Source organism: Carassius auratus, unplaced genomic scaffold, assembly GCF_003368295.1.
Source record: "Carassius auratus strain Wakin unplaced genomic scaffold, ASM336829v1 scaf_tig00012623, whole genome shotgun sequence".
Classification (NCBI taxonomy): domain Eukaryota; kingdom Metazoa; phylum Chordata; class Actinopteri; order Cypriniformes; family Cyprinidae; genus Carassius; species Carassius auratus.
In genome coordinates this window covers 15,381-42,500 of record NW_020524308.1, presented here as the reverse complement: position 1 = coordinate 42,500, position 27,120 = coordinate 15,381, and the positions used below count along the sequence as shown (strand labels likewise).

At 36.0% G+C, this 27,120-nt stretch overlaps 2 protein-coding genes and 1 pseudogene across 2 annotated transcripts in view; 2 read left to right on the top strand and 1 right to left on the bottom strand.

Moving 5' to 3' along the window:
* Positions 1–5,082, top strand: part of LOC113073642 (solute carrier family 2, facilitated glucose transporter member 3-like) — an 18,182-nt gene extending 13,100 nt beyond the window's left edge. Inside the window, exons 6-11 of the mRNA XM_026246463.1 lie at positions 101–263; positions 1,197–1,384; positions 1,692–1,796; positions 1,891–1,989; positions 2,109–2,312; positions 2,967–5,082. Of these exons, the coding sequence (XP_026102248.1) occupies positions 101–263; positions 1,197–1,384; positions 1,692–1,796; positions 1,891–1,989; positions 2,109–2,312; positions 2,967–3,317 (1,110 nt within the window). The 3' untranslated portion in view covers positions 3,318–5,082. The remainder of the gene's footprint in view (positions 1–100; positions 264–1,196; positions 1,385–1,691; positions 1,797–1,890; positions 1,990–2,108; positions 2,313–2,966) is intronic.
* A 362-nt stretch (positions 5,083–5,444) lies between these two features.
* LOC113073643 (tyrosine-protein kinase STYK1-like) lies at positions 5,445–9,910 on the bottom strand (annotated as a pseudogene).
* A 389-nt stretch (positions 9,911–10,299) lies between these two features.
* Positions 10,300–25,502, top strand: LOC113073641 (chloride channel protein 1-like). Its single transcript, XM_026246462.1, has 23 exons — positions 10,300–10,421; positions 14,750–15,002; positions 15,087–15,218; positions 15,572–15,700; positions 16,566–16,699; positions 16,860–16,937; positions 17,163–17,241; positions 17,520–17,645; positions 17,735–17,819; positions 18,183–18,284; positions 18,443–18,527; positions 19,171–19,326; positions 19,623–19,692; positions 20,210–20,320; positions 20,555–20,768; positions 22,195–22,328; positions 22,524–22,711; positions 22,805–22,886; positions 23,008–23,093; positions 23,387–23,431; positions 23,609–23,713; positions 24,684–24,770; positions 24,863–25,502. Exons 1-23 carry the CDS (start codon positions 10,371–10,373, stop codon positions 25,325–25,327), a joined length of 2,997 nt encoding a protein of 998 aa, XP_026102247.1. The 5' UTR covers positions 10,300–10,370; the 3' UTR covers positions 25,328–25,502.
* Positions 25,503–27,120: the final 1,618 nt, after the last annotated feature.

Sequence of the window (27,120 nt, the reverse complement as noted above, 5' to 3'; positions counted from 1 at the left end):
TGCTAGTCTAATTTGTCCCATTATAACCTAATCCGTTTTGATTTGATATTTGTAAATGTTAAAGTTTGTTAAAGTTAAATTCATGTCCTTTTCCATCTAGATTTTTGGTTTGGAGTATCTACTGGGTTCATATAAGCTCTGGCCTGTACTTCTTTCTCTAACCGTGCTACCTGCCATCCTGCAATGTATACTGCTTCCGTTCTGTCCCGAGAGCCCTCGATACCTGCTCATTAACCTCAATGAGGAAGAACAGGCCCGCAAAGGTAAGAGAGAGATCACAAATTAGCTTTATCTCCACTGAACTGCAGCCATACTTCACTGAACAGCTTAGGCTGATGAAAGCAAACAACAGCAAATGCATTTTTTGCATTGCTTTTTGTTTCAATAGAAAATGAAAAAATCCATGATTTGTTTACAAAAAAGGAAGAAAATATCGAGAGATTACATTGGTCAGAAAAGAGAAAAAATTCAAATTTGCTGCCACTCCTAAACATTTTTTTATTTTGTGAATAAGGTTCTTCTGAGTGCCAATGAAATTGTGCCAAATGCACTTTACCTTATGTTTCCCCTTAACACTAATTATGTAATTATGTGTGCTGATGACAAAATGAGCTAAAACATCTGTTTGAACAGGAGCCCTTTATTAAATAACATATACCGCTTTTCATTTACTGGAGCTTGATAAATAATTTTACACCAGATTATTACACACATAAATGTGTAATAGATGCCAGCTAGCTGTAAAATGCTTTTTTAAAACTCCACTTTCAAAATGTTGTTCTGTTTGAGCATCTTGACCACCCAACACAGCAAAACTGCCTTTGAGTGAGACTATCAGTTGCAAACCTGTTTCCTGAACAAACAGATTTTGCAATTCTGTTTAGTCATGCTAGGCATTGGAGAAATTGTACACTTTCACTTTAAGCCAGATAAAGATGTGATATCATTTTAAACTACATGCATAATATTGTTTATATAAAAAGACATTTTTGCAAATGTTACAGAATGTGTTTATTTAGTGTAAACATTATTATCTCATTCCATTTTCTGAGACATTCATCCTCAAAAGTAATGATTTTACTAAATAACTCCTAAGAAGCAGATTATTAGATAATAACTCATTCAATATATATATATATTGCTGTATTGTGTTTTTGGTCTACTGCATGTCACCAAACCTTAATTATGTCCCTCAGCGCTGGTGCGTCTCCGTGGTTATGAGGATGTGGGGAAGGACATGCAGGAGATGAAAGAGGAGAGCGCAAAAATGGCCATGGAGAAGAAGGTGACCATCCCAGAGCTCTTCCGCATCGCTGCTTACCGCCAGCCTCTGCTCATCGCTGTCATGCTGCACCTGTCCCAGCAGCTCTCTGGCATCAACGCTGTGAGTGACATACATTACCCATCATGCACTATGCTTGTCATTTTAAATGTAAAACAGTATGTGTATTGTTTATAATATGCATACTTTATGGATGCTGTAAAAATTTGAATGTATTACTGCACTGACTGTGTGACCAAAGCACATTGCATTGTCTTAAATTGTAATGTGCTGAACATCTCATTTCTTACTCATTGTTTTTTTGGACTGTCAAATGTATAATATACAATGGTGTTCCTGTTTTACATTCATATTGCATTCTTTAGTTAACCATTTTGACTTTCCTTTGTGTGACTTTCTTTTTTCAAAGGTTTTTTATTACTCAACTGGTATTTTTAAGTCAGCTGGAGTGACTCAGCCCATTTATGCCACCATTGGAGCCGGAATAGTCAACACTGTCTTTACTGTAGTATCTGTAAGTATTTAATCATTAAACCATGTGAGAAAAAGTGTTGATGAGTGATGTGATGAGTTTGACACAATAATTCCATTTTATCCTTTTCTATAAGCTCTTTTTGGTGGAGAGGGCGGGAAGAAGAACTTTGCACCTTATTGGTTTGGGTGGAATGGCCATCAGTGCATTGGTCATGACCATTGCTCTCTTATTGGTGGGTCCTGCTGTCTGTTTTCATTTTACTGAAGATTTAAAATAATCACTGTAAATATCCGACCATCATGGGGAATGTTAGTCTAATAACTGTATTTTCTTACCGTTGTCCCTGAGCAGAAGGAAATCGAGGCTGTTCGCTACCTTAGCATTGCTGCAATTTTTGCCTTTGTGGCCATGTTTGAGATGGGCCCTGGACCCATTCCCTGGTTCATAGTGGCTGAACTGTTCTCTCAGGGGCCACGTCCTGCCGCCATGGCTGTTGCAGGATGCTCCAACTGGACAGCCAACTTTCTTGTGGGAATCAGTTTCCCTAAACTGGAGGTATGAGCTTCATTTAGATTAACTTTTTAATCCAATTGCAACTACTGTATTTCCTTTTAAAGTAAAATGATTAATATTTTATATGGAGAGCCACCTTTTCAATTATATATATATATATATATATATATATATATATATATATATATATATATATATAATAACAACTTTACACTTGAATTTCTAATAATTTTTATCTAACCCATTAAAATATATTTTTTATTATAGTATTTTTATCATTATTTTTATTTTATTATAATTATATTTTATCTCATGACTAACTGTTTATCGTGGTCTTATTTTATTATACATTTTTGTATTCCTCTCCTTGTTGAAATCCATTTCCCTAAATTAAAGAATTGGAGGTAGGAATTTAATTTAGATTCATTTATTGAATCAGTTGCCATTACTTTAACCACTTAAAAATCAATATTGTTTTTAGAGTAAATCTGTCACTATTCTGTACGGAGCACCAGCTTTTCAATTAAACATTTATAAATGTTTTTTAAATCACTGACCTATGAACTTGAATTTGAACTTTAAATTATTTTTTTTTAATAATTTTCCTAATATAATACATTTTTATCTCATATTTTGTGATCAAATGTGTGCCCAATGTCAAAATGAACTTTTTTTTTTCTCATTTGTGAATTCTAGGAGCTGTGCGGGCCTTATGTCTTCATTATATTCACGATCCTCCTCATCTTCTTCTTCATCTTTACATACTTCAAAGTTCCGGAGACCAAAGGGCGAACTTTTGATGACATCGCCCGTGGTTTTAGTGGGGCTCCGCCTCCGACTGCCACCTCCTTGGAGGAGCCCGGCAGGGTCACACTTTCACTCTCTCCGGTCAAAGAAAAGATCCCATTGGTGGAAGCTCCCAAATCTTCCTCGGGACAGGGAGCAAGCTCATCTGAGCAAACTGTGGCAGATGCTAAAAAGCCTAGCTCAGTTACCCAGCCACTGATGGATTCTGGTAAAGAGGAGAAATCTAAATCCACCATCTAAGAAATGGTGTAACTATATAGCTTAATATGATTAGAGCCATGACGTACTACTGAAGATAGAAATATAATACTATTTATTTACTGAAAAATATTCTTTAGAGCAAACAGATTAAGAAGGGAACCGCAGGGGAAAGTCTCAGATCACCTAGTTATATTTTGAAAGTATACGAGAGCTCATAGTCCATGAGCTTTATTTTGGTTCGGGGCAATATTCATTCATGTTCTAGAGATGTTTATCTATTTATTGCTCATTTACTCCTGTTTGTGCATTTTAGTGCAGTTTTAATGTGATTTATCAAACATTATGTCATTAATTCCTATGTCAGATCAAACAGAAAAAGGGAATTTTTACATTTGGCCTTCCTATTTCTCGCCTTTTTCAATTGTCAAATCTTTTAGAAAACAAATAAAAACCAAAGTGTTTTCCCCTTGAATGATAGTTGGCGATCATCATAATCAAGGTTTTGGCACTGATGTTCATTTTGTATAAAAAGTAGTGTATATTGAGATGTATACGTTTTTTTAGTACTTGAGATCACTACTACCATTTATCAAAAATAGTTGAAACATATTTAATTAGAAGATTCATTGAAAAATATTTAGATTTACTGAAAGTGCTTAGCTAGTAAAGCTTATGCCAAGAATAAAATCGCTAGTTTACTGCAAAAAAATAATACATCTAAAGAAAAAATAACCGACCAGTGTTCAATGAATTGTACTCAACAACTGTAATTGTAACTATAGTTAAATAATTGTGTTTCAATAACTAGACAAGTTCACATTTCAAATAACGATTTTTAGCAAATGACGTGATAAAGATTGTAACTATAAATCCTGCTACTGAATTACCTGTGCTTGGTGATTTAGTATTCCAGGATCACATGTGTGCTGCACTGACTCACTTTTGAGGTTTGACAAGTGAGAGATGTCTCGTTTGATTTGAGTAAATGTGTTTATAATACATAAATAAGACTCTTAGTTTTGAATCCCTTGCATAGAGAACACATATAGTATTTATTTGTTTATTCATGTATTTTTTACTTCTATTAGAGAATCTTTACCAATAATTCCTATCATGTAAGTCAACTTGACGCTTTATGCTGCTATTGCTTAGATGTTTCTATTTTTGACTAGATATTGAATGGGAAATGTATTTATTAATAAGCACATTTGTAAGCCAGGGATAATATAAAGAACTGCTTTTTCCCCATTCTGATGTCTTGTGATCATGTATATGTTGCACGGAGAGCAACTCCAAAAAAGACCAAGAAAGACAACATTCCTCTTGCAGTAGTGCACTTTGGTTTGTATTCGAGTGGTCAAGAGCAGCACCACGATGAGCCAGCCCTCTTCTAACACTAGCAAACACAAACATCTTATAAACTGTTCAATCCTTTCACATAATGTACCTTTACTGTGCATAATGTACAACTCATAGTTACTTGCTTCCTGTACAGTTAGAAGAGCATCACCCTGTAAATAACTTAAGTTCATGTGTCTGTGTTGAATGGTGTAATTGATTCCATTGCAGTTTAAAAGGAGAGTGACTGCTAAAGAGAAGTGTTGATATTTGGACATTTGTATATTTTATTGTGGCTTTTCCTGGATGTGTATCAAAATCATGAGTGGCACTGTGTAAAGTTGTATTATTTTTAGAATAAATAATAATAAGTCTTATTTGAATTAGACGAGTACCAATGAAAATAATTGTATGATATGTTCCAACGTAAATAAATATAATTATAAATTAAATCGCACTACCTGTACTATTGCTAGACACGGTCTGTTCGTGTGTGTTTTATACGTTTACATTGCTTTGCTCTTACATTTTTCTGCATATGTATAACATAATCTTTCACTGTTGCATATTTTACATAACATCCCCTCTTTCTCATTTGTGTTACAATTGAGCTTTTAGCCTTTAGCCATAATTTAAAGTCCTGAATAATAGTACATGCCTGATAAGATAATGTTTCTCTTCTGTAAATTCTATAGTGATGCCACTGTCTTAAACCAGTGGCTTTCTGTAATCATTTTAAAGGGCTCATCTCAAACCTTGACTGTTCATTTATTCATAGCTAGTGTCCAGCTCTTTTGATGAGATGAGTACTGACACATAAAGGGACCATTAGAGCACAGCATAGTTGAGTGATTACCCATAGCCCGCTTCCCACATGTATTTCTCCATGTCAAACGGCTCAGACACTCGCAGCACTGCCTGATCATTGGCACTTCTCTCTTTTGATTGGAGCTTTCTGATCAGCTCAGCCAATGAGATTCGATCCATTGGTTTCCATTGACAGCAGGATTTGATAATAGAGTATCTAGTGAAAAAAACAAGTCATAATAGATTCATTGTTGACTAATTGTTTTACAGTTTAGAACATATGCCTGCTTTTTTTTAGATAAGCATATTTGCTGTTGTATTAGCATATTTGCTTGTATTAGAGCAGTTGGGTGGTCTCTTTATTGTGTTCACTCTCTGTAAATGCTGCAGAAGTTCACTGGCTATGATGTTGGAAAGGGGGGGGGGGGGGCTCTCCTGAGATTCCAAAGAACTTCATAATTTGATGATTATAATTTTTTCCCATTCAAATGGAGCCGTACTACAACCTTGCAGCTGTAGCTTTACTAGAGAGTTTTATAAGACTGGATGACAGACACACTCACATTATGTCACCATCTCATAGAGCAAAATACCAAAGGACATTTATAGAGGAATAAACATAAATAAATACAGTGTGAAGATCTGTGGTTACAAAAACATTGACTGAAAATATAAATATTACATTAAACTCACATGAGGCTGCCGTGCTAATGATTCTGGGGGTTGCCACTTTCTAATTTCCGTATCTGCCACATATTCTATAGAGCCTGTACTTGTTTTTCTGCGATATGCCAGACTCGAAGCCCACAGCTTGACCGACAGGTCCCGACCAACCAGGACGCTTCGAGCTTTGACATTGCCATAGATGTAGTTCTTACTATGCAGATACTCCTATGATTTCAGAACAGGTTGTGTAGGAACGAGAATGTGATCTTGGGTGTAACAAAGTATTTATTGTGCATTATAAATTAGAAATGCTTCAGTTAAGTGCTCATGACTGGTCATGATTAATGCATGCCAGAGTCAAACAAAGTAAAAGGCTTGGTAATTTATGAAGTTTGCCAGTATGTGCATGCCTGGTGTGGCTTATAAAAATTATTTATTGCCAAGCTTTGACTTCTCAATATGATTGTATATATTTAGCAAGCTGATTTGTTCTCTAACCAGTGCAGATCCAATCTGAGTACCCATGGTAAAGATTCGTCTTTCAGTCATGTCACACGGTGCCTCCTGACCTGTGTGGTCCTGTGAAAGAGATTTACAGTCAGTCAAAACAAAGGTGAGGTTTAAACTAGTAGTTTGACTTTTAAACAATTACAAATCATTTCATTAGAGATCATCAGGAAGGACACAACCTGTGTGTCGTCCACTCTCCGGTGATCTCAGCAGTAACTGATCAATGTGAGAGTTGCGAGTCATGTCATATTTATCTAGAAGAACTGGAGTTTTGAGATTTATAGTTCACATTTATTCCTGTGATGGCAAAGCTGAATTTTCAGCCTCAATAGTCTTCATCGTCACATGCACAATCATTCAGAAATAATTCTATTATACTCAAGAAGGATCTCTGTCATTTTTGTCCAAAACAATAATTGCTAGGTCGAGAATATTCCTCACCCACTTACCTTTTATTAGCAAAGTTGCAAATTGATGTTATGTAAACTAAAAAACAGGATAATAACTTTTCAAACGTCCTGGACACAACATCCGCTTTCACCCTTGCAAGATTGAAAATGAAGCATTTCTCATGTACCTGTCTCCACCTCCACAGGTCTCGATGTTCCAGCTCCTCCACCGCAATCATCAAGGGTATCTGCGCAGTCACCACCCCCAGCAGTTTGGGCAGCGACTTATGTGGTCCCAACTCTGAGAGGAAGTGTGAAAACCCCAGAAAAGACAGGCGCTCTCTGCCAGCTCTCTGGCTGATTCTGTATGGGGGGATAAGTATAAGAAAGTAAGATTGTTTTACTTCTATCTATCTAGATATCTATCTATCTATCTATCTATCTATCTATATATATATATATATATATATATATATATATCATCTATCTATCATCTATCTATCTATGTATATATCTATCATCTATCTATCGATTGTTCTGTCTATAGGTTGTTCTATCTATCTATCTATCTATCTATTGTTCTAGCGTTCTGTCATTCTATCATTATATCGTTCTATTTATCATCTCACTTGCTGACCACAATAGTGGATTTTGTAGCTCATCCTTTCGGGAATCAAACCTGCAACCTCCTGGTTGCAAACCCTGAGCTTTAACAACAGGTGAGGCAGAATTCTACCACTGACCAATAATAAAATGCACTGTAAAAGGTTTTATTCTCAAGTTCTCCGTGTGCTTCATGAGGACAAGGTTTTATACGAGATTAACTTGACTACATTAAGAAAGAAGGAAAGATCGGACAGAATACCTGAAGATTGATGGAAATGATTTTTCCTACAGCTTAATACCCCAAATTCTATAATCAAACATAGAAATATTAGATGAAATTTAAAAATGAGAAATGTTGTTTTGGCAATTAAATGCAATAAAAGAAGTACTAAAATGACTCAAACTGAAATGAAATAAAGCTAAATAGAAATATATTTGTATGTGTGTGTGTGTGTGTGTGTGTGTGTATATATATATATATATATATATATATATATATATATATATATATATATATATATAAACAAGTAATTATTAAAAAGTAACATTAAACTTCAAATGAAAATTCAACATATAAAAATAAGAGCTAAATCAAAATTGTAAAAAAAAAAAAAATGACATATTAATATTATTAAAATCAAACAAAAATAATATTAATAGTAAAAAATAATAAAATAACACTTATCCAACCTTACCTTTAAGCACTCATAAAACGACTGTCTGGCTGTGAATGACCGCTCTTTGCAAGGCAGTTGTGTTGCTGAAAGAGGCCCGGATGCCTCTCAGTGGTTTGCTGAGGTACTGCAGGGCTTGAATTCTGCATGTCATGGTGAGGTCAGGCTGTCATGGGAATAATCTCATGTTCCATTGGGTTCAGATCTGCTGGAGCTGTTGTTGCAAAGTAAATTAAAAGATTAAGAAGTTACAAGAATCCTATGAATGTTCTTTCAGCATAACCTGTGAGAAAGACCTTCAACAAACGCTTTGATAATTAATGAACAAGATAATCTATTAATAAACATTGCGATCATTCATAAAGGGAAACCCTTTAAATAAACATAGCGATCAAGCATGGTCAGGAAGGATTATAAATAAACATTTCTATCATGCATGAACCAGAAGACCTTTATATAAACACAACAAACAACAAGCGACTTGAGTAGGCTATTCAGTGTGGAACAAAGTCAGATGCCACAGCTACCGTCAATGCCTTGCAGGTGCCATCTGTTGCTGTTACGGTGCCTGTGTGTGTTGTGATGGTGTTGTGTGTCGTCTTTTTCATTTCTGTGGTGTTCATCAAGATGTGATGGCTTATGGGAGCATTTGAGCACAAACAAAATGATCAGCGTGACCAAAAGCCAGGAGGAACAGCACCGAAAGGACAATCAGTTCGACTTCATAAAAAAGTACCTCTGCAAAAATAAAAAATAGAGACACAATTAATTTTTTGCATCATGTGCTGCCATAGTTTTGGTAACATATTGAGACGACATAACTGGCAAAATTGTACATGATGCTTCAAATATAATTCTAATATGCTGATCTGGAGCTAAAGAAACATGTTTTTTTTTTATTATCAATGTTAAAAACAGTTGTGTTACTTAATATTTGGTTTTCTGGATTCTTTAAAAAGTGGAAAATTATCTGGCATACTCAGTCACATTTCACTGCTGGTTATATATTCTCTATATAATCAATAAGTGTATGCGACGGAAAAAAAAAATCTGTAATTCGCATTTATTTTAAATTGAAAACTTTGGCAACATTATACGTGTATTTACTTTTACTTGGTTTCAATCTAATGCATCCTTTGTAAATAAAAAAATAAAAAAGTAAACTAAATTTTAATTAAATTTGACTATGATGTTTTTAGCAACTGTTTGGTCTCTGATGGTACCCACTGAGGTCCCTTAAGCTCCGGACCCCTTGGTGAGCAAGTGATGTAACGTTAAATTTCATAATATACAATATAAAAATATCATAAATACTTTAGAGCGGAATATTGTATAATGTAAGCATATTTAAAAACATATCTTCAAAGCAATTGTGCACAATATGAATGTGTAATGTTTCAAAAAACGTTACATGCTAATCACACAAATGAAGACATAGTTTGAAGTCTGTGGCAAAACAATTAGAGTCTAGCAATTCTACAAAAATGTTACATTCTTCTCATCTTATGTCATCTTAAGCTGTCTCTGTGTGTCATTAAGTGTATTGTTTAGCCTTCTGTTGATTATTACCGATTAAAAAGGCTGAATCAGAGATGGCACTGGCTGATCTGGTCCTCCCTTTGCTGCCCTCATCATGTTTCATGGAGGACGGGGAGTTCCCTCGTCTGCTCAGACCCTCACTGTGCCCCTTTCCAAGTGAACAGGTGACCAGAGTTTTAGTTTGTTGCCAGGGGCGACAGGATTGGCCACTATTAAACAAACCGGCTCTGCTAATTAAGGGCTAGATGGGTTTAGTTCGGCATCTACGGTCTCTTTGTAACTCACAACCTCTCACAAACATGCATAAACAGATGTGTCCCATGCACAGACACGTACACATAACAGACACTCATGGAGCTTAGTCAGGCAACTGGACTGCTGTGCTGCTCCACATGAGAAGATGTGTGAAAGAGAGAGAGAGAAGGCTGTGTGCATGTGTAAAGCCAGGAAAGAGAGAACGAGCGAGAGAACGTGCAAGTCTCTCTCCCTCAGTCCGGGCCACCCCAGGGTGGGAATGCTAAGACAGACAGGCGGTTTATTTTTGGGTCAGTGACAGTGTTTCAATGGCCGCAGATGCATCGCAAAGGAAGGCTCTGAGATACCAGCAGACCGTGGTCAGTCACTGTCTCTCTCCTGCTCTCTCTCTCTGTCCCTCGCCCTTTTTTCTGCTCTTTCTGGTTACTCTTTAGACAGAATTGCTGTTCTTCTGTTGTTTGAAATCATATGCTCTCAAAGATGTTTCACGATCTTTGCCTTACTTATATATTTCTATCTGTATGGACTGAGTCGCTGTGTTAAGTGCTGAACTGCAGAACTTTTGGGAAAGTGCAACAGGAGTTAGTCATTTTCTCTCCCTTTATCTCCATCTCTCCTTTAAGTATATAGACTCCTGAAGAATCTGTTAGTAAAACTAGTTTTGTTTATTTGAATAAGTTTGCACTGCAATTTTTTTTAAGTCAAAACCCAGCCCGTACTGTGACTTTAAAAGCAGTTGATTAAAAATGAGTGATCCTTCAATTAGAATGACCATGCAAAAAGCTAAATGTGTTCTTTCATAATCATTCTAGTTTTAAAGTATAGACTATAATAATTTAATAAATATATATAAAATATTTTTAATCACTTTTTCTTAATTTGCTTTGAGAATGTTCTGCAAATCACAGAAAGTGTATTTTACACTTTTTCTAACAACAACTAAAAGGTTGAGAAACTGAACAAGCATTTTCAGGATACTTGCTAAAAATAATGTAAACATATAGTACACTTAGAAGATGTATAATTTTCTAAGATTTAAAATCAAAAGACTAATTGAAGAATCACCCAAATATACATTGTCATCCAAAATCCATAATGTAAAAAATTTTGCATTCTGTAAGATTTTTTATTTTATTTTTTTAATGGTTTTTGATTCAATCCAAGGCTGCATTTATTAGATCAAAATTATAGTAAAAACAGTAATACTTTGAAATATTATTACAGTTTCAAATAACTGTTTTCTATTTTAATGTATTTTAAAATGCATTTTATTCCTGTGATGGAAAGATGTATTTTCAGCAGCATTCTTCATTCTACTTCCAGTATTCAGTGTCAAATGATCCTTCAAAAGTCACTGATTTGATGATGAAAAACCATTTCTTTTTATTATCAATGTTGAAAAGAGTTATGCTGCTTAATATTTTTGTGAAAACCCTATATGAAGGTCTTCACGATCTCTTTTAATCAGTTAAATGCATCCTTGCTGACCCCAAACGTTTGAATGGTACGTTAAGTGGAAACCTAATGATAGATTATAAATGTCTTCCTTAATCTCAGCCTGTCATGACAGACCATCAGTGTGGTCCCTTAAGCTCCGGAGCATCTGGTGTGATTGATTGTCTGCTGTGATTGCTGCTTTGACTGAAGAGGAGATGAATGAGTTTGAGATGGTGGTGATACATCTTTGGTTAGTGTAATATAAAAATTGCTTTCTTATGCAATCAGTTGAGGTCATGTTTTGTGAGTCATGTCACTGTGATTTATTGAACAGCATAAGACTGACTGAATAAGCAAGAGAAAACGTGTGTTCAGTCAATAAGCGTACAGTATTTTGGGTTATGGATCAAATAATAGAGATAATTCCACTCTTACAGTGATTTACAGCAACAAAATAACTTAAATTCATTCATTTTTGTTTGATCTCTTGATTTCTAGGAGTGCAGCTTTGTGCAAATGAGCAGATATTCCATGCAGCGATAATGAGTTTTATCAGTCTTGTAGTTAGAATTAGAAATAGAAATAACTACTAGCAACCAACATCACAAATTGGTGACTTCTAGATGTTATTGGTTGGATCTTTTGATAATGCAGTTATGTTGTCAACCTGAATTTCAGATATTTGTCTCATGTACTTTTTGTTTGTTTGTTTGTTTTGTATTTAGAATTTATTAATATTTTGAATTAGCATTTATTTTTATATTTTCAGTTTTTCATTTATTTTTAGTTTAAGTTTTAGTCATTTCATTATGCGCTTTATGTTTGTTTTTATTCTATTTAGCTTTAATTTTATTTTTAGTCATTTTCTTATTAATTTTTTTTTCATTACAGTTAGCAGCATTTCACGTTTTTACGTTTTTATCTAATATTTATTAAGATGTTATTTTATTTCAGCTTCATTTTCAGTAGTAACAAACACTGTGCAATTCACATATGATGTCATTAATTGTATTTATTTATTGATTTTATTATAATTTAATATATTTTTACTTTACTACTTTAAACAAAGTGTACATTTAGCAAAGCTAGCGAATGAAAGACCCTTAACAGAAAGGCCAAGCATATTGGGATATGGTGACAAGTGTGGTCATCCCAGCATGGGAAGAACATCTATTTTAAAAAACCTTCAACAGAATTACATATAAGATTACATAACATCACATGACAACACCATGACAATCGCCTCAATACCCTTCCCATACAGCCATCAACATGACATAAAGCACAGCAGCATACCATCAAAAACTCTTTCAGGGCACTTTAGTTTGAGCACATTAGCCTTTTCTGATTGGAATTACTTATTTAGTTGTTATCTTAGTATTTTTTTTTATTTAAATGACAAAATCTTGATTGTGCTCAATGTACTTGCATGTGTAAACTACACATCTTGCCTTAGCACCATATTTGTTGTTAGCTGTCTCGAGCTTGTTAGCATGGCAGTGTCGCCTGATTATAAGTTTCCAACTTTCCTTGGGAGTCCTTGGAAGACGGATGAACAAATTGGAAGATAGAAAGCTCCACACAGAGGTGTGTAGGGAAGTGTGGCTGTGAACACTGGGTCACACCAAAGCTATTATTAGCTTAGCGGCTAGTATTACTGGCCCTGGGTAGAAAGGGGGTAGTTCCAATCTATGGCTGACGGAGGGGGTCTGTGGGGGGTGTAGAAGACTTTAGGTGTAGAAGCAGACTGGGATGAAATGAGAAGAGAGGAGGGGGTGAAATATGGAGAAAGCAAGGGATTACATGTACTGTGGGAACGGGTGAAAGTAACTGGATAGATGTACGGGATGAAAGTGAGATGTGTTATGAGGAAGAGAGATGCATGATAAACACATCATCTACTTTTGACAGTCTGATGCTAAACAAATTGATGAAGTTAATGAATTTGTTTCATTTTCTTTTACATTTGATGTTTCATGTGTTATGTTTACAAAATAATACAATAATAGTGGTAATATTTGGGTCAGAAAACTTTCCATTTTCAGTTTATTTAGGCTTGTCAAGCATGAAAATCTCCTTTATTTAATTTTTTAAAAACATATTGGATCATGTTAGTCTCAAGTTACATAACTGAAGTATTGTTTGCATCTCCTGCATCTACAGTAATTTTCATTGTTTACTTCATTACATTTCTAAAATGAGATTCATTCATCAGCAGTATAATATTTAGCATTTGGAAAGATGTGGATTTGCTGAAGTCAGCAAATAAACTGTTTGGTTGCATTAAAATGACTGTGTACTACCCACAACATTTCTTGTTTCATACTCTCAACCGCAGGTTAAATTCTTGTAAATAAATAATTCAGGGTCATGGCACTAGGGTTACGCTCGCAGACATACTGGCTCAGCCTACATCATGTTCCAATCCTATTTACTATCCCTGTCATTAGGAATTGTGACAAATTGTTTGTAGAGCAATTCATGAGATTTGTAGGTTTAATTGTCAAATATCAGTTTCATTTAAAGTAAGAAAAGCTTTGTGTTTGAGGTCATACTGTGTGTGTGTGTGTGTGTGTGTGTGTGTGTGTGTGTGTGTGTGTTGGAGAAAGTAGTGGGAATGATGACACTAGGAATGTATTTTCCAAATGTCTGGGTCGTATCCGGACAGTTATAAATCTAAATTGATACTGCTCTTCCGCCAGTGGTATACTCAAAGCATGTCGAGAAGATATTCCTCTATTTTTGGACTCCCTCTCCTCTGTCACCTCTCGGGTGCATAATTTTTTTTTTTAAATGAGGGTGATATTTTACTTTTTTTAAATAAGTGTCTATGACAATTTGTTATGTGATCACACCAGTGAGGAATATTAAAAGCAACAACAATATTTTTTTATTGTTTTCAAACAAAATTACTAAGATGACTTATATTTTAACATTATTCATCTGAATAACTTCTGACAAACGAAAACAAAGATTTATTGAATCTTAATGAATAATAAAATGTGCATATATATATATTATATTATATTATATTATATTATATTTTAAATATAATTACTTAAAATGTATAATATAAGAAGCTTGTAAGCTTGTAGGTTCAAACCTTGCCAGGTGTTTATGAGATACCACTGTAATGGACTTTAGGTTGATCCAGGTGTGTTGTACATGTAAATTGCTTCAGAGAAATGTGTCAGCTATTTATCTACTGATCTCTTGAGTAACAAAACATGTGATTTTCTTCTGTGATCAGCTATATGGAGAGTACAGAGAGCACCCTGGTGGGTCCCAGCGGAGAGAGGCCACTCGCCTTCTGATGGAGAGACAGAGGAAAAAACATGAACATCACCACCATCCCAGTCACCATGGGCGCAGTCACAGCCGAAGTCGCCAGCACAGCCACCACCATCGGGAGCTGGACGTAAGCAGCACTCATGACAGACATGAGGAGGAGCAGGGCCACACATCCTCATTCAAGAAACGCCGATCCTACTCCAAGTGCAGAGGTCAATAATAATACGCCTTGCAAAAGCCGATACAAACTATGTGTGAAATGTTGAAATCTGATAGGGATTGCGATGTTTTCCCAGACTGTGTGGCTCGAGTACAGAAGTTCCTCATCTCTAAATTGGGAGAAGACTGGATCTTTCTAGTGTTGCTGGGTATTACAATGGCATTAGTTAGCTGGACCATGGATTATGCTAGTGCCAAGAGTCTGCAAGGTACTACGCTACCCAGAATTCCTTACGTGCGGCACAGCTTCAGGGGTTTCACAAATTAAAGCAAAAACGCAATGCTCTCACTTCAGCTTTGTGAATTAATACTACATAAAACATATCTTCTCAAGAGAGAAAGTTAAAATAAAATGCTATATATATGTATAAGGGTACCACAGAAGGAGATTGTGAATGAGATTGAAAACCTGTTTTATTTTGGCTGTTATTTCCTCATATTCTTTTACCACCTTTCCATGTTTTTCCCAATTTTCATTTCTAAAACTTTTGTCTTATTTGCCGTCTTTCTCTTTCTCTACTTCATGTGCTCCATCACTTCTGTCCTTCTCCATGTCTCTCAGGATATAAGTGGTTTTATGGGGAGTTGAGGGGAAATATCCCGCTGCAGTACCTGATCTGGGTCTTCTATCCCATGGTGCTTATCCTGTTTGCCTCCCTGTTCTGCCACCTGGTAGCTCCTCAGGCCATTGGTGTGTAGCTTCACTGTTTAGATTTTTTTTTTTACTTCTATGCTTTATATTATTTGGCACATCTCACAATGGCTGTGTTTGAAAGTCATACTCAGTTCTTTACTGATATAAGGTTCTTGGTCAATTAATTTTGGGGGCTTCCCTGATGTCTGATGTCTACATACTCTGTGTCTGTCACTTAAAAGTACATTCTGTATTCTGTGCCACTTACAGTTAATATACCAGCCACGTAAACGCTTTCTTTAACTACTGTAATTTCTACACACTGTTTCTACTCAACAATGCCACCTGCTGGTTAAAACACTGCAGTCATTTTAACTACACCATACCAAAGTCCTGTCTCTGACCATACACACCATTTATTCCCAACCTATGGTACTTAATGCAGGACTACTTTCATTGTATAAAACTTTTAAAAAATATTTGTTTTTTCAGAGGGTTATGGTTATTTAATCAGTTTCTTCAGTTCCTTTTTTTCTATGCTTTATTTGTCAATTTCTCCACTCATAACAAAGTTTTCTAAACTTTGAAATTTCCAAAATTCAAGTCTACATTCTTACTGTTAAAAATGAGAAATGCTGTCAAAACAAAACCGAGAGCTAAAATGCAACAAATGTCATTTAAAATCCAAAACCAAACTTTCAGAAAAAGCTCAGTACAGGCTACATGAAAAGCAATGACTCAGATTGCAGTATAATCGGTTTCCGCTGTCTTGTCTGTGTATTGTAAAATATCCTTTATCACATTTATCTCTGTATGCAGACTTTTCCCATTGATTTTTTCCGTGATTCACTCCTTCTTTTTACCAAGCCATTTGATAGTTGTGTCTTTTTTCTTTCCTCTTCTGACTCTTATTTTCCCTCAGGCTCTGGTATTCCAGAGCTGAAAACCATACTCAGAGGCGTTGTGCTGAAGGAGTATCTGACACTCAAGGCATTTATTGCAAAGGTGGTGGGGCTCACTGCTGGTCTGGGCAGCGGTTTGCCGGTGGGCAAAGAGGTGAGACACATTTGATTTTGCACTCTCATTTAACATACATAGTGGCCTTATTTTTCCATTTTATATTATACAACATGCACTATGATTTGGTAGAGTCACCTAACCTTGTCTTAACCCCATCTGATGCTTACCTTTCATCTGTGCTATATTTATGCATTAGGGTCCCTTTGTTCACATAGCCAGTATCTGTGCAGCTGTGCTCAGCAAGTTCATGTCTTTCTTCTCTGGAGTCTATCAGGTAAGCAGAAGTGCATGAAGATCCTGCAATGCATCTCCATTCATAAAATGCTGAATGCTCATTTATCATACAGGGACAGGACAGTGTTTTGAATTATACATTATTTTCGAGGACAGCACTGATATATCATCCAAAGAATTTATATTACCAAGAATTATTTCCCATCTCTCCTCACCTGTACCCTCAACGGTGTCTGCTTCACTCTTTTTGTCTTTGTGTCAGTAGAGCCCATATTGTTATACAGACATCCTCACAGTGGGCTGTGCTGTGGGGGTCGGGTGCTGTTTTGGAACCCCTCTTGGAGGTAAAGTGTGTGCAAAAATGGCATTTTCCTTGTCATTTCAGATTATCCTTAATAAGTAAAATGCTTGATAAATCTTAATAAGTAAAATGTCAAACATTGTTTTATTTATAAATCTAACAATAGTGTAGTCAGATTAAAATATAAAACAGTGCATTTTAATTGTTAAAATATTTCACAGCATACAAGTTTACTTCAAGTCTTCATATTCTATCATCAGAATGAAAATCCCTGCCGTACATGACAGAACCCCCTTCTAAATGCTTCTTATGTTTATCCAGGTGTTTTGTTCAGCATTGAAGTGACATCAACCTATTTTGCTGTGAGAAACTACTGGAGGGGTTACTTTGCTGCCACATTCAGTGCTTTTATTTTCAGAGTGCTGTCTGTGTTTAATAAGGATGCAGGTGAGATACTAAATCATATTCCTGAGTGAAGGTCTTGAAAGCACTGAGATGTCAAATGATTTTTTTCTTTTCCATATCTGTTGTTTCAGTCACCATCACTGCTCTCTTCCGCACCAACTTCCGCATGGATTTTCCTTTCGACCTGCAGGAGCTCCCGGCGTTTGCCATTATTGGGTGAGAGCGTGGGGCGAGAGCGTGCCGTTCGTGGTGAGGGCACAGTCCTGAAGCTGTGTGTGTGCCATAATGTAACCCTCGACACACTCGCAGACCTGAGCACACAGCATTTTAACTTAACCAGAGAGACCAGATGTTGGCTTTACATTTGATTTGTTGGAACGTCATGTTTCACTAACACATTTTGATGAAGTTATTCTATCATGTTCCATAATTGTGTTCACGTTGATCACAAACAATTACAGCAATCTTCTTGTCTTCTTATTCTAAAACTGAGAGGGCCACAGTGAAAACATGAATGTGATTTCTGTATTTGGATCAGTGGAATTATGTGATTTGTTCTTCTTTGTTTTCTTTCCACAGCATTTCTTGTGGGTTCCTGGGAGCTTTATTCGTTTACCTGAACCGCCAAGTTGTCCTGTTCATGAGAAGACCTAACATTCTCACACGATTCCTTACAAATCAGTAAGAGATATTAACACAGACAACATGAGCTTTAATATTATCTTTAGCATTATTACAGAAGTATGCAGTACTCGCTTGAGAGTTATTTTTCTGTGATCTTTAAAATTAGGATGCAGGAAAAATAAAACGTTTCAAATATGTCACATTTTCTTTCTCAGCCGGCTGATTTTCCCTGCTGTTGTGACCTTAGTCATTACGACACTGACATTCCCTCCAGGCTTTGGGCAGTTCATGGCTGGAGAGGTCAGATTAGAAAAATCTGCTAACAATTAATACTACAGTTTTGTTATTTTTTATAAAAAAATAAAAAATAAATTATATCAGCTTTCTAGGATCATCCACTAATGCAGCGGTTCTCAACCAAAGGTCCAGGTCCTACTAGGGACCTCAGCAAACCCTAAAATACTTTCAATCTACTTTGATCTAGGAAAACAATGTTTGTGAATATGTGAGGAAGCCTTATCTGAATAGTATGATTTTAAACCTTGAAAAGTCATGGAAATGAATCAAATCTTAAAATTCCTTGATCATTTTTAGAAAAAATACAAGTTATAATATTTTATCTGATATAAACTGTGAGCAAACATATATTTTCAAAAATCCTTATCCAGTAAATCTGGAGCAAATGGGACGGTCATGGAAATTCTTTGGTTAAAAAGACTGGGAACCCTGAAGAACAATCGTGAAACTTGATGTAAAACTAGGAGTGTCCACTGATTAAAAGTCTAAAAAACAAAACGTTGTCATTACAGCAGCTATTTTAGAGAATGGTGAGAATTGGAGTCACAAAGGATGAGAACCACTGCTTTAATGTTTATGGTCTGTCTTGGAATAATGTTTGGTTGAACTGGGTCTGAAATGTGAATTTGACTGTATTATTCCACAGCTGATGCCCAGGGAGTGCATCAACTCTCTGTTTGATAACTTCACCTGGACTAAAATATGGGGTTCCTCGCTCCCTCCTGGTCTTGGTCGCTCTGCTGTGTGGTTTCACCCTGATGTCAGCATCTTTGTCATTCTTATTCTCTTCTTTATCATGAAGGTTGGTCCATTCCAGTCTCTTGTTCACTTTGTCTTTCATCAATTAAGTCGTTTTCACTTTAAAACTCTAAGTAAGTACCATGCACTGACACTGGCTTTAGTTATCAAGTCATGGCTTCAATGAAACCTGCTTTTAATCGGGACAGTTATTATCTCTCTCTGTCTGTCATGTTTGAAGGTCAATGACAGATCAATGATTTTTTTCTTGAGTTAGGCCCGTACATGTTGTGCTGACAGCAGTCTTTAAGATTTTAGAATTAAGGGAATCGTGTGAAGACATTATCATTCATCTCACAGTTCTGGATGTCTGCAGTTTCCACCACGATGCCCATCCCGTCTGGAGCTTTCATGCCTGTCTTTGTATTGGGTAGGCTGCCATTTACAGATGTTTTTGGATTTATTTAAAGATCTCTTTAACATACAATGGGATCCAAAAGAAACTAAGAGGAAAGAATAATTATTGATTGAAGATTTTGAACAAAGAAATTAACTTTATGACAAAAAAATTTATAGAAATATTGATTAAAATGTATGATTCTGCACAATTTTAGGATACTAAAGTACTTTTTGGTAAATTTTCACTCATATTAATATGCAAATAAACTGTAATGAAGAAATTATTTTATTATTTTTTATTTATTTATATATAATAATAGTGGTCTCAGACTTTTGGATCTCACTCTAAATATGAAATTCACTTATTAAATTTACAGAAATTAGCCAGGCACATAAAATGTACAATAATTTTCACTTGAGGTCTCAGACTTTCGGACCTCATTAAAAATATGTAAATTCACTTATTAAACTTATAGAAATTAGCCGGGCACATAGAATTTATTTTATCTGATGAAAATCATTTGTATATCCACTGCAATATCTCACAGGTGCCTCATTCGGTCGATTAGTGGGTGAGATCATGGCTACTCTCTTTCCTCACGGTATCCTGTTTGATGGAATACTGTACCGCATCATCCCTGGAGGGTACGCTGTCATTGGTCAGTCATCCTTTCCTCCTCTTCCGATCCACCACTGTTACCTAATGTTTGCTCTTACTGTGCTGATGATGTCACTTCCTGTTCCTGTCCCTTCTTCTCTTGATTCTTCTCTTAATTTTCCACTGCATGTGTCCATACTCTCTCCATTCATTATGTCACTCCTGTCATGACCCTGTCTTTTAGCACTCCATCTTTCTGTCCTGTTACTCTATTGGTCTATCTCTTTTTCTTAAGGTGCGGCGGCGCTGACAGGGGCTGTCACTCATACGGTTTCCACGGCGGTGATTTGCTTCGAGCTGACAGGTCAGATCTCTCACATCCTTCCCATGATGGTCGCCGTCATCCTGGCCAACATGGTAGCGCAGGGTCTGCAGCCATCGCTGTACGACTCCATCATCCAGGTCAAGAAGCTCCCCTATCTCCCTGAGCTGGGCTTCGGCCACATAAGGTGTGCAGACATCGCCGTGGCTCCACGTATGTGATAAAACAGCTTGGCTCAAAGCGCAGCCAGGTTCCCGCACCCTTGCATGCTGACAGCACCTCAAAGTCCTTGTGATTCATTAGCAGCGGGAGCTATTAGTAAATACACTTGTCAGCAAGCGCTGGCAACATGAAGCTTTGGCACCCTTCCAGCTAACACTGAGCCCCTCCACACACATTAGATTTGGGCTATTCATTACCTCTTTATCAAGGATGCACTCTGTGTCTTAATCTACCCTTTTGTGTTATGTAGTAGTGGTTTTGTTTCAGATCCAAGAGTTGAAACTGGACATCAGGTGGTGACCAAACACATCACCAAAATTGTACAGAAGCAATCGAAAATGTCCTTACACTCTGTGCCAAGTTCTTAACATTCTAACATTCATTCATTGCATTTGCACTCATTTGTGTGTCCATTGGCGTGCTGGTCTAAAAAAGAGGTGTGTAGGTAAGCTGAAAATAGACTGCGCCATAGACCAAATCAAACCCATTCTAAAGTCTGGTTCAATGTTTTTTCTTTGTTATTTAAAGAGCGTTTTAGTATATGCGGGTCCGCAACGCGAGTATACGCTGCTTATTAAACACAGGAATGCACAGCAGCACATAAACATGCAAAATATAAAAAATTAAAGGATTGCAATGCATAAGAATTTTTTGTAGCCTAATTATATATATATATATATATATAGTACAGACCAAAAGTTTGGATACACCTTCTCATTCAAATAGTTTTCTTTATTTTCATGACTATGAAAATTGTAGAGTCACACTGAAGGGATCAAGGGCTATTTGACCAAGAAGGAGAGTGATGGGGTGCTGCGCCAGATGACCTGGCCTCCACAGTCACCGGACCTGAACCCAATCGAGATGGTTTAGGGGTGAGCTGGACCGCAGACAGAAGACAAAAGGGCCAACAAGTGCTAAGCATCTCTCGGGGAACTCCTTCAAGACTGTTGGAAGACCATTTCAGGTGACTACCTCTTGAAGCTCATCAAGAGAATGCCAAGAGTGTGCAAAGCAGTAATCAAAGCAAAATGTGGCTACTTTGAAGAACCTAGAATATGACATATTTTCAGTTGTTTCACACTTTTTTGTTATGTATATAATTCCATATATTATTCCACATGTGTTAATTCATAGTTTTGATGCCTTCAGTGTGACTTTACAATTTTCATAGTCATGAAAATAAAGAAAACTCTTTGAATGAGAAGGTGTGTCCAAACTGTATATAAATCTATTTTTCTGTTCTAACTATGCACATTTATACTATCAGTGCGTTTTATTTTCTTTGTCAGAACAGACTTGAGACCACCAGTCTAGAGTTATTAAACTTTTGAAACTGTCAGAAAGCCTTGAGTTTGTGGCCTTACTTCAGATTCTTTGTTTTCTTGCAGCCAGTATAACATCTTCGTGGAGGACATCATGGTGAGGAAAGTGAAGTTTTTATCTTCCCACTCAACATACAGACAAGGACTGCATTTGCTGGACTCGACCTCTTTAAAAACCTTCCCGCTGGTCGACTCAAAAGGTAATTTCACACAGACTGTCTAGACAATTCCCTGCATCTAATTGAACTTCTCATTATGACATTTTTCTAGTTGCATGCAGTCTACCAAGGTGAACTATAGGCCTATCTCAACAGTATTGATTTTAGAACAGAGTGTCAGAAAACATTTTAATACTCACATGTAACTGGCTTCTGAACTCACTTCATTTTCAACAGAATCTATGATTCTATTGGGCAGCATTGAGAGGTCTGAGCTTCTCGCCCTCTGTGATTGGTGGCTGTCAGCAGAGAGGCGGATCCTAACACAAGGACAGAGCTCACAAGGTCAAGTGCCTTGTGCCAAAATCAGCTGGGAATCCTTTGCCTTTGTTGATGAGGAGGAAGAGGAGAATGAAGATGATACGGTTTCTATCTTGAATGCCTATTGTGCTCATAAAAAGTAGTAAATAATTAGTGTTCAAAATGACAATTTGTATTTTTTCTCTGTGAATGTTTAGACGATACCAGTTCAAGAGGAAAGAAACGGTCCTGTGCCTCCATCCAAATCTTCTGAACCATTCACCAATCACACGTCTCCCGGTGAGAAACTCTCCAGCAGACATAACCAAGCCGTCTTCTTTAAACCTCAGGCAAGCACATAAGTGATACTCATCATCCTCTAATCCGACTTTTTTCTTCTTCTCCTTCTCTTCTTGCCTAGATAAGGGTCCTTCCCAGTCTTTCGGGAGAATTTTACGTGACTTTTTTTCATCCTCTTCAAAACGACACACAGAAGGTCAGCCACAGGTACACTGTTTGTGTCTATAAGTCCCTTGTGAAACCCTGTGTGTGTCTGTTCCATCAAGTGAATTTGAGTGCACTAAATGAATTACTCTCAGCATGTATGAAATTTTAATGTAAGAGTGAATATATTGCTAATGGTGTGCATTAATATTCATCAGTGTTTTTCAAGGACATGTGCAGTTATTCCATTAAATGTGTCAATATGCAAATACTCTGAAATGTTAATGAGTTTGAATGCTTGGTACAAATGCACCATGTCATGTATAATTGAATTGCCTTGCCATTTTGCACCCTAGGAGCCTTATCCTCCACCTTTAACTGACACAATGACACCAGAACAGGTATTGCTGATACTCTAAAAAATACAATTCCAATTAGACATTAAAGTATGACAATTTTATTAATGTAGATTCTGGATATTGTTATTCCTGTGTAGTTTACAAATGCAGAAGAATTGCTCAAATCAAATAAGGCATCGTAGAATCAAAGCCTTACCTGATTATGATTGGGTCATATAGATCAAAGCCTGGGAGGAGACAGAGATGGACAAACCTCTAGAAATCAGTCAGATCAGAATAGACCCCTCCCCCTTCCAGCTGGTGGAGAGAACGTCACTACATAAGGTGAGCGACATGCCTTGCATGTAAAGGCACTTCTATAGTGCTTTATACAATAAAGATTCACAGTAATAAACTGGAAAATAACAGTATGAATGTTGCAAAAAGCATCAATTATTAAATTCAATTTCATCTGTAAAGCAGTACTACAGAAGACAATAGTGTCATTATTCAGCTCAAGTCAGTTCAGTGTTGATTCAGATCGGTTTAAGCGTCAATTATGAAATACGTTCAATTCACCTACTGTATAATCAGCGCTAGAGAAGGCAACAGTGATTAATTCATGATATATATATCATATATTAGATTCTTTTTATTTATCCATATCAGATAATATTAGATTAGATTACATGGTAAATGTAATCTAGCAAATCTCAAAAAAAATATAAATGTATATACTTTACATTATGTTACGATGCCCTAAATTCACTTGTAGGTTTAAACCTATTAATTTCATTAGTTTTAGTATTTGAATTTAACAAAATAGTGTATATTTTAATATATGATATATTCTACTGTACATATTAACATTACCTTCATATAATTAATTAAAATAATGAATTAAAAAATATTTTCAATCAGTCAAAATTTGAATTAGTGTAAATCAGTAATTCATAAACTTTTTGTCAGCCAAACCACGTTCACCTAAAATATTGAGATTTTAAGTTAATATTTCAATAATTCAACAACACTTTTGCATGTTCACAGTTCACTGGTGTCTGTTAATAGTCACATGGCACACAGGTAAAGAAAATATTTCAAAATATTAAATATTTTTTTTTTATTGTTATTGTTGGATTTTTATAGTCCAGTTATTTATTTATTTATTTTAATGTTGCATTTATTAATTATTCACTTTTCTTTAACTCACAAACTTCAGTTTTGGAAAACACTGGTGTTAGATATTTAAAATAATTTAGAATATCTTCAATATTTTTTTTGAAGGTCTGCAAAAATACGTTTTTTTTCCCCCCAGACTCATACCCTGTTCTCTCTACTGGGCCTCAGTCATGCCTATGTAACCAATACTGGAAAACTAGTGGGAGTCGTGGCTCTGAAAGAGGTAGCCCATCCATCCATCCATGCGTTGTTACTGCTAGTAGAATCTAGATCCTTTTCTAGATTGTTTAACTCTTCTTTCTTCTTCTGCATCAGCTCCAAAAAGCCATTGAGGGCTCCACGCGCAGTGGTGTGCGCTTGCGCCCCCCTCTTGCCAGTTTCCGTGACACAATTTGTAAAGCTTCGAAGCCACCTCCAGCCTCCTCCCCTCCATCCTCTCCCGGCTCCACCACAGCTCCTTCCTCACCTTTGTCTGAACCCGTGGTCCCTCACGCCCATTCCCCGAACCCAGTGGCCCCAGTGAAGGAAGAAAAGGAGGAGATGGAAGTATGGATTGAAGGCGTGAATCGGGAAGTGATTGTAAGGAACATCAGTAGCTCGACAACAGGAAGCAGTAGCCGCAGCGGCAGCAGTAACGGGACAGGAAGTAGTGACAGTGAGAAAGGAAGTCCTGATAGCAGCCCAAACCTGCCGCCCTCTTCTCCTCCACCCCCCATCCCTCTCTCCCCTCTGCAGCCCGTCCCGGAGAACAAGGAAGATGAAGAAGAGGAGCCCCTTTAGAACAAGTAAAGTTTGTCATTCTTTATGAAGTGTGATCAGTGTACTTTTTTCATATTTATTTTTATATAACAATTTCATGTTTGTTTTTTTTAAGTCATGTGCCCATTTCAAAGGTTTAAAACATTTGTTGTCCTCCTCCCTCTTCTGCTTCCTTTTCCCCTATACTCTTCCTTACCCCCCCCCCCCTTTTAAATTTCTGTATAAACAGTTTTCTTTTCCTTTTTTTTACTCTTCTTCTTTTTTCTTCTTAAGGAAAAAAATTTACTGACTTTTTTAAAGGAAGAAGAAGAAAAATAAAAAGAGAAAGAGTTCTCTTTTTATTTCTGCTCTTCTTCTTCCTTTAGATTTTTCTGTAAATGTTCCTTTCCTCTTTCTTCTTCTTCCTCTTGATTTTTTTCCTTTTCCTTTTTTCTACTTAGACTTCACCTTTTATTTCTCTTTCCACTAAAAATGTATTTAAATAAATGTTTTCTCTTTCACTACCACTTGCTCTTCCTCTTCCTACTTTTTTCCTTTTCTTTTAAAATAGTTCTGTAAATATAAAAATGTTTTGGTTGCTGAACATTTTAAAGTTTACATGCGCCAGATATTATTTCAGACAAAAAAAAAAGCACTTATCTTCTAAATGCACCTAAATCATTTATTATTAATATTTTATTAAAGGGCGTGGACCCTTTTATATTATAAAATTTCAAAAATCAATATTAACACAGCATTGTGAAGTATTTGTGAAAAATAGCTTAAAAACACAACTTGGCCAGCAGGTGGCACATTGTGGACCTTTTCAGAATCTGAACTTACTTTTCACCTGGAACATATTTTCCTCCAGCCCTTTTCCAATTATACATTTTTAAGCAATTCAGGATGTGCACACTTTCCTTTCTTAATTATATTCTTCATGTCCTGCCATCATTTATCCATTTTTTCTTTCTGAAAACTCTCTCAGGTGTCTCGCTTGTCTTAAAACCAATGACTCTGTTTTTTATGAACAATCTATGGTTCATGTGATCTGCTGTCTTCTTTTAAATGTTACAGTTAATTTAATGTGATTTTTTATATCTGTTAAGTCTGTGAGCAATAACTTTATTGGCTTCTATTTTTGTTTGTTTTCTTTGTAATATTTATTAATTTATTTATTCATTCATCTCTTTCCTTCTTGGCATGATGAGATATCAACAGAAAATGTTTGATTCATAATGTACTTCACTGATGGTTTCGTGAATTGTTTCGAATAATGGGAAGGAGACTTATTTCATTTAAAAGCATTCAATTTTTTTTATTTTATTTTTTTTGCAGGAATGAATAACAATTCAATAAACAGTGATTTTGACCTTTATGTCACTTACTTTCTTAGATTAGTCAGATGTCGAATAATATATATATTTTTATTATTATTATTTTAATCATTGTGTTAAAAAGTACAAGTGTTTCAGTGAAATATATTATATGTATATTATATTATATATTATATATAGTATATGAATATATCTATACAAGTTATTGATCTTTTATAAATCTCTAAAGCGATTAACAAATGAGACAGACCTTCGCAATAAGGATTTTATTTACAGCATATTAAAATGCACATGAGGTTACAGGATGACACCGAATGGAGATGAAGAAACTGCAAGAGTGCGACCTTGCTTTATTTTTATTCCTCAATAATCAGAAACCCATTTCTGATTTCACGCGTTGCTTTGCCATTCTGCACTAAATGCATCATATTTCACAGAGTATGGCAGAATTATGACATCATTGCTGTGAGCTAATAATGTCACCATCTTTTGGACATT

Bases quoted from the DNA above. Each gene is read 5' to 3' on its own strand.
- LOC113073641 (XM_026246462.1), top strand. From the start codon at position 10,371: ATGGCCGCAGATGCATCGCAAAGGAAGGCTCTGAGATACCAGCAGACC. The intron at 19,327-19,622 runs GTTGGTCCATTC...TTCATCTCACAG, and splicing joins TTCTCTTCTTTATCATGAAG to TTCTGGATGTCTGCAGTTTC. The intron at 24,771-24,862 runs GTAGCCCATCCA...CTTCTGCATCAG, and splicing joins GAGTCGTGGCTCTGAAAGAG to CTCCAAAAAGCCATTGAGGG.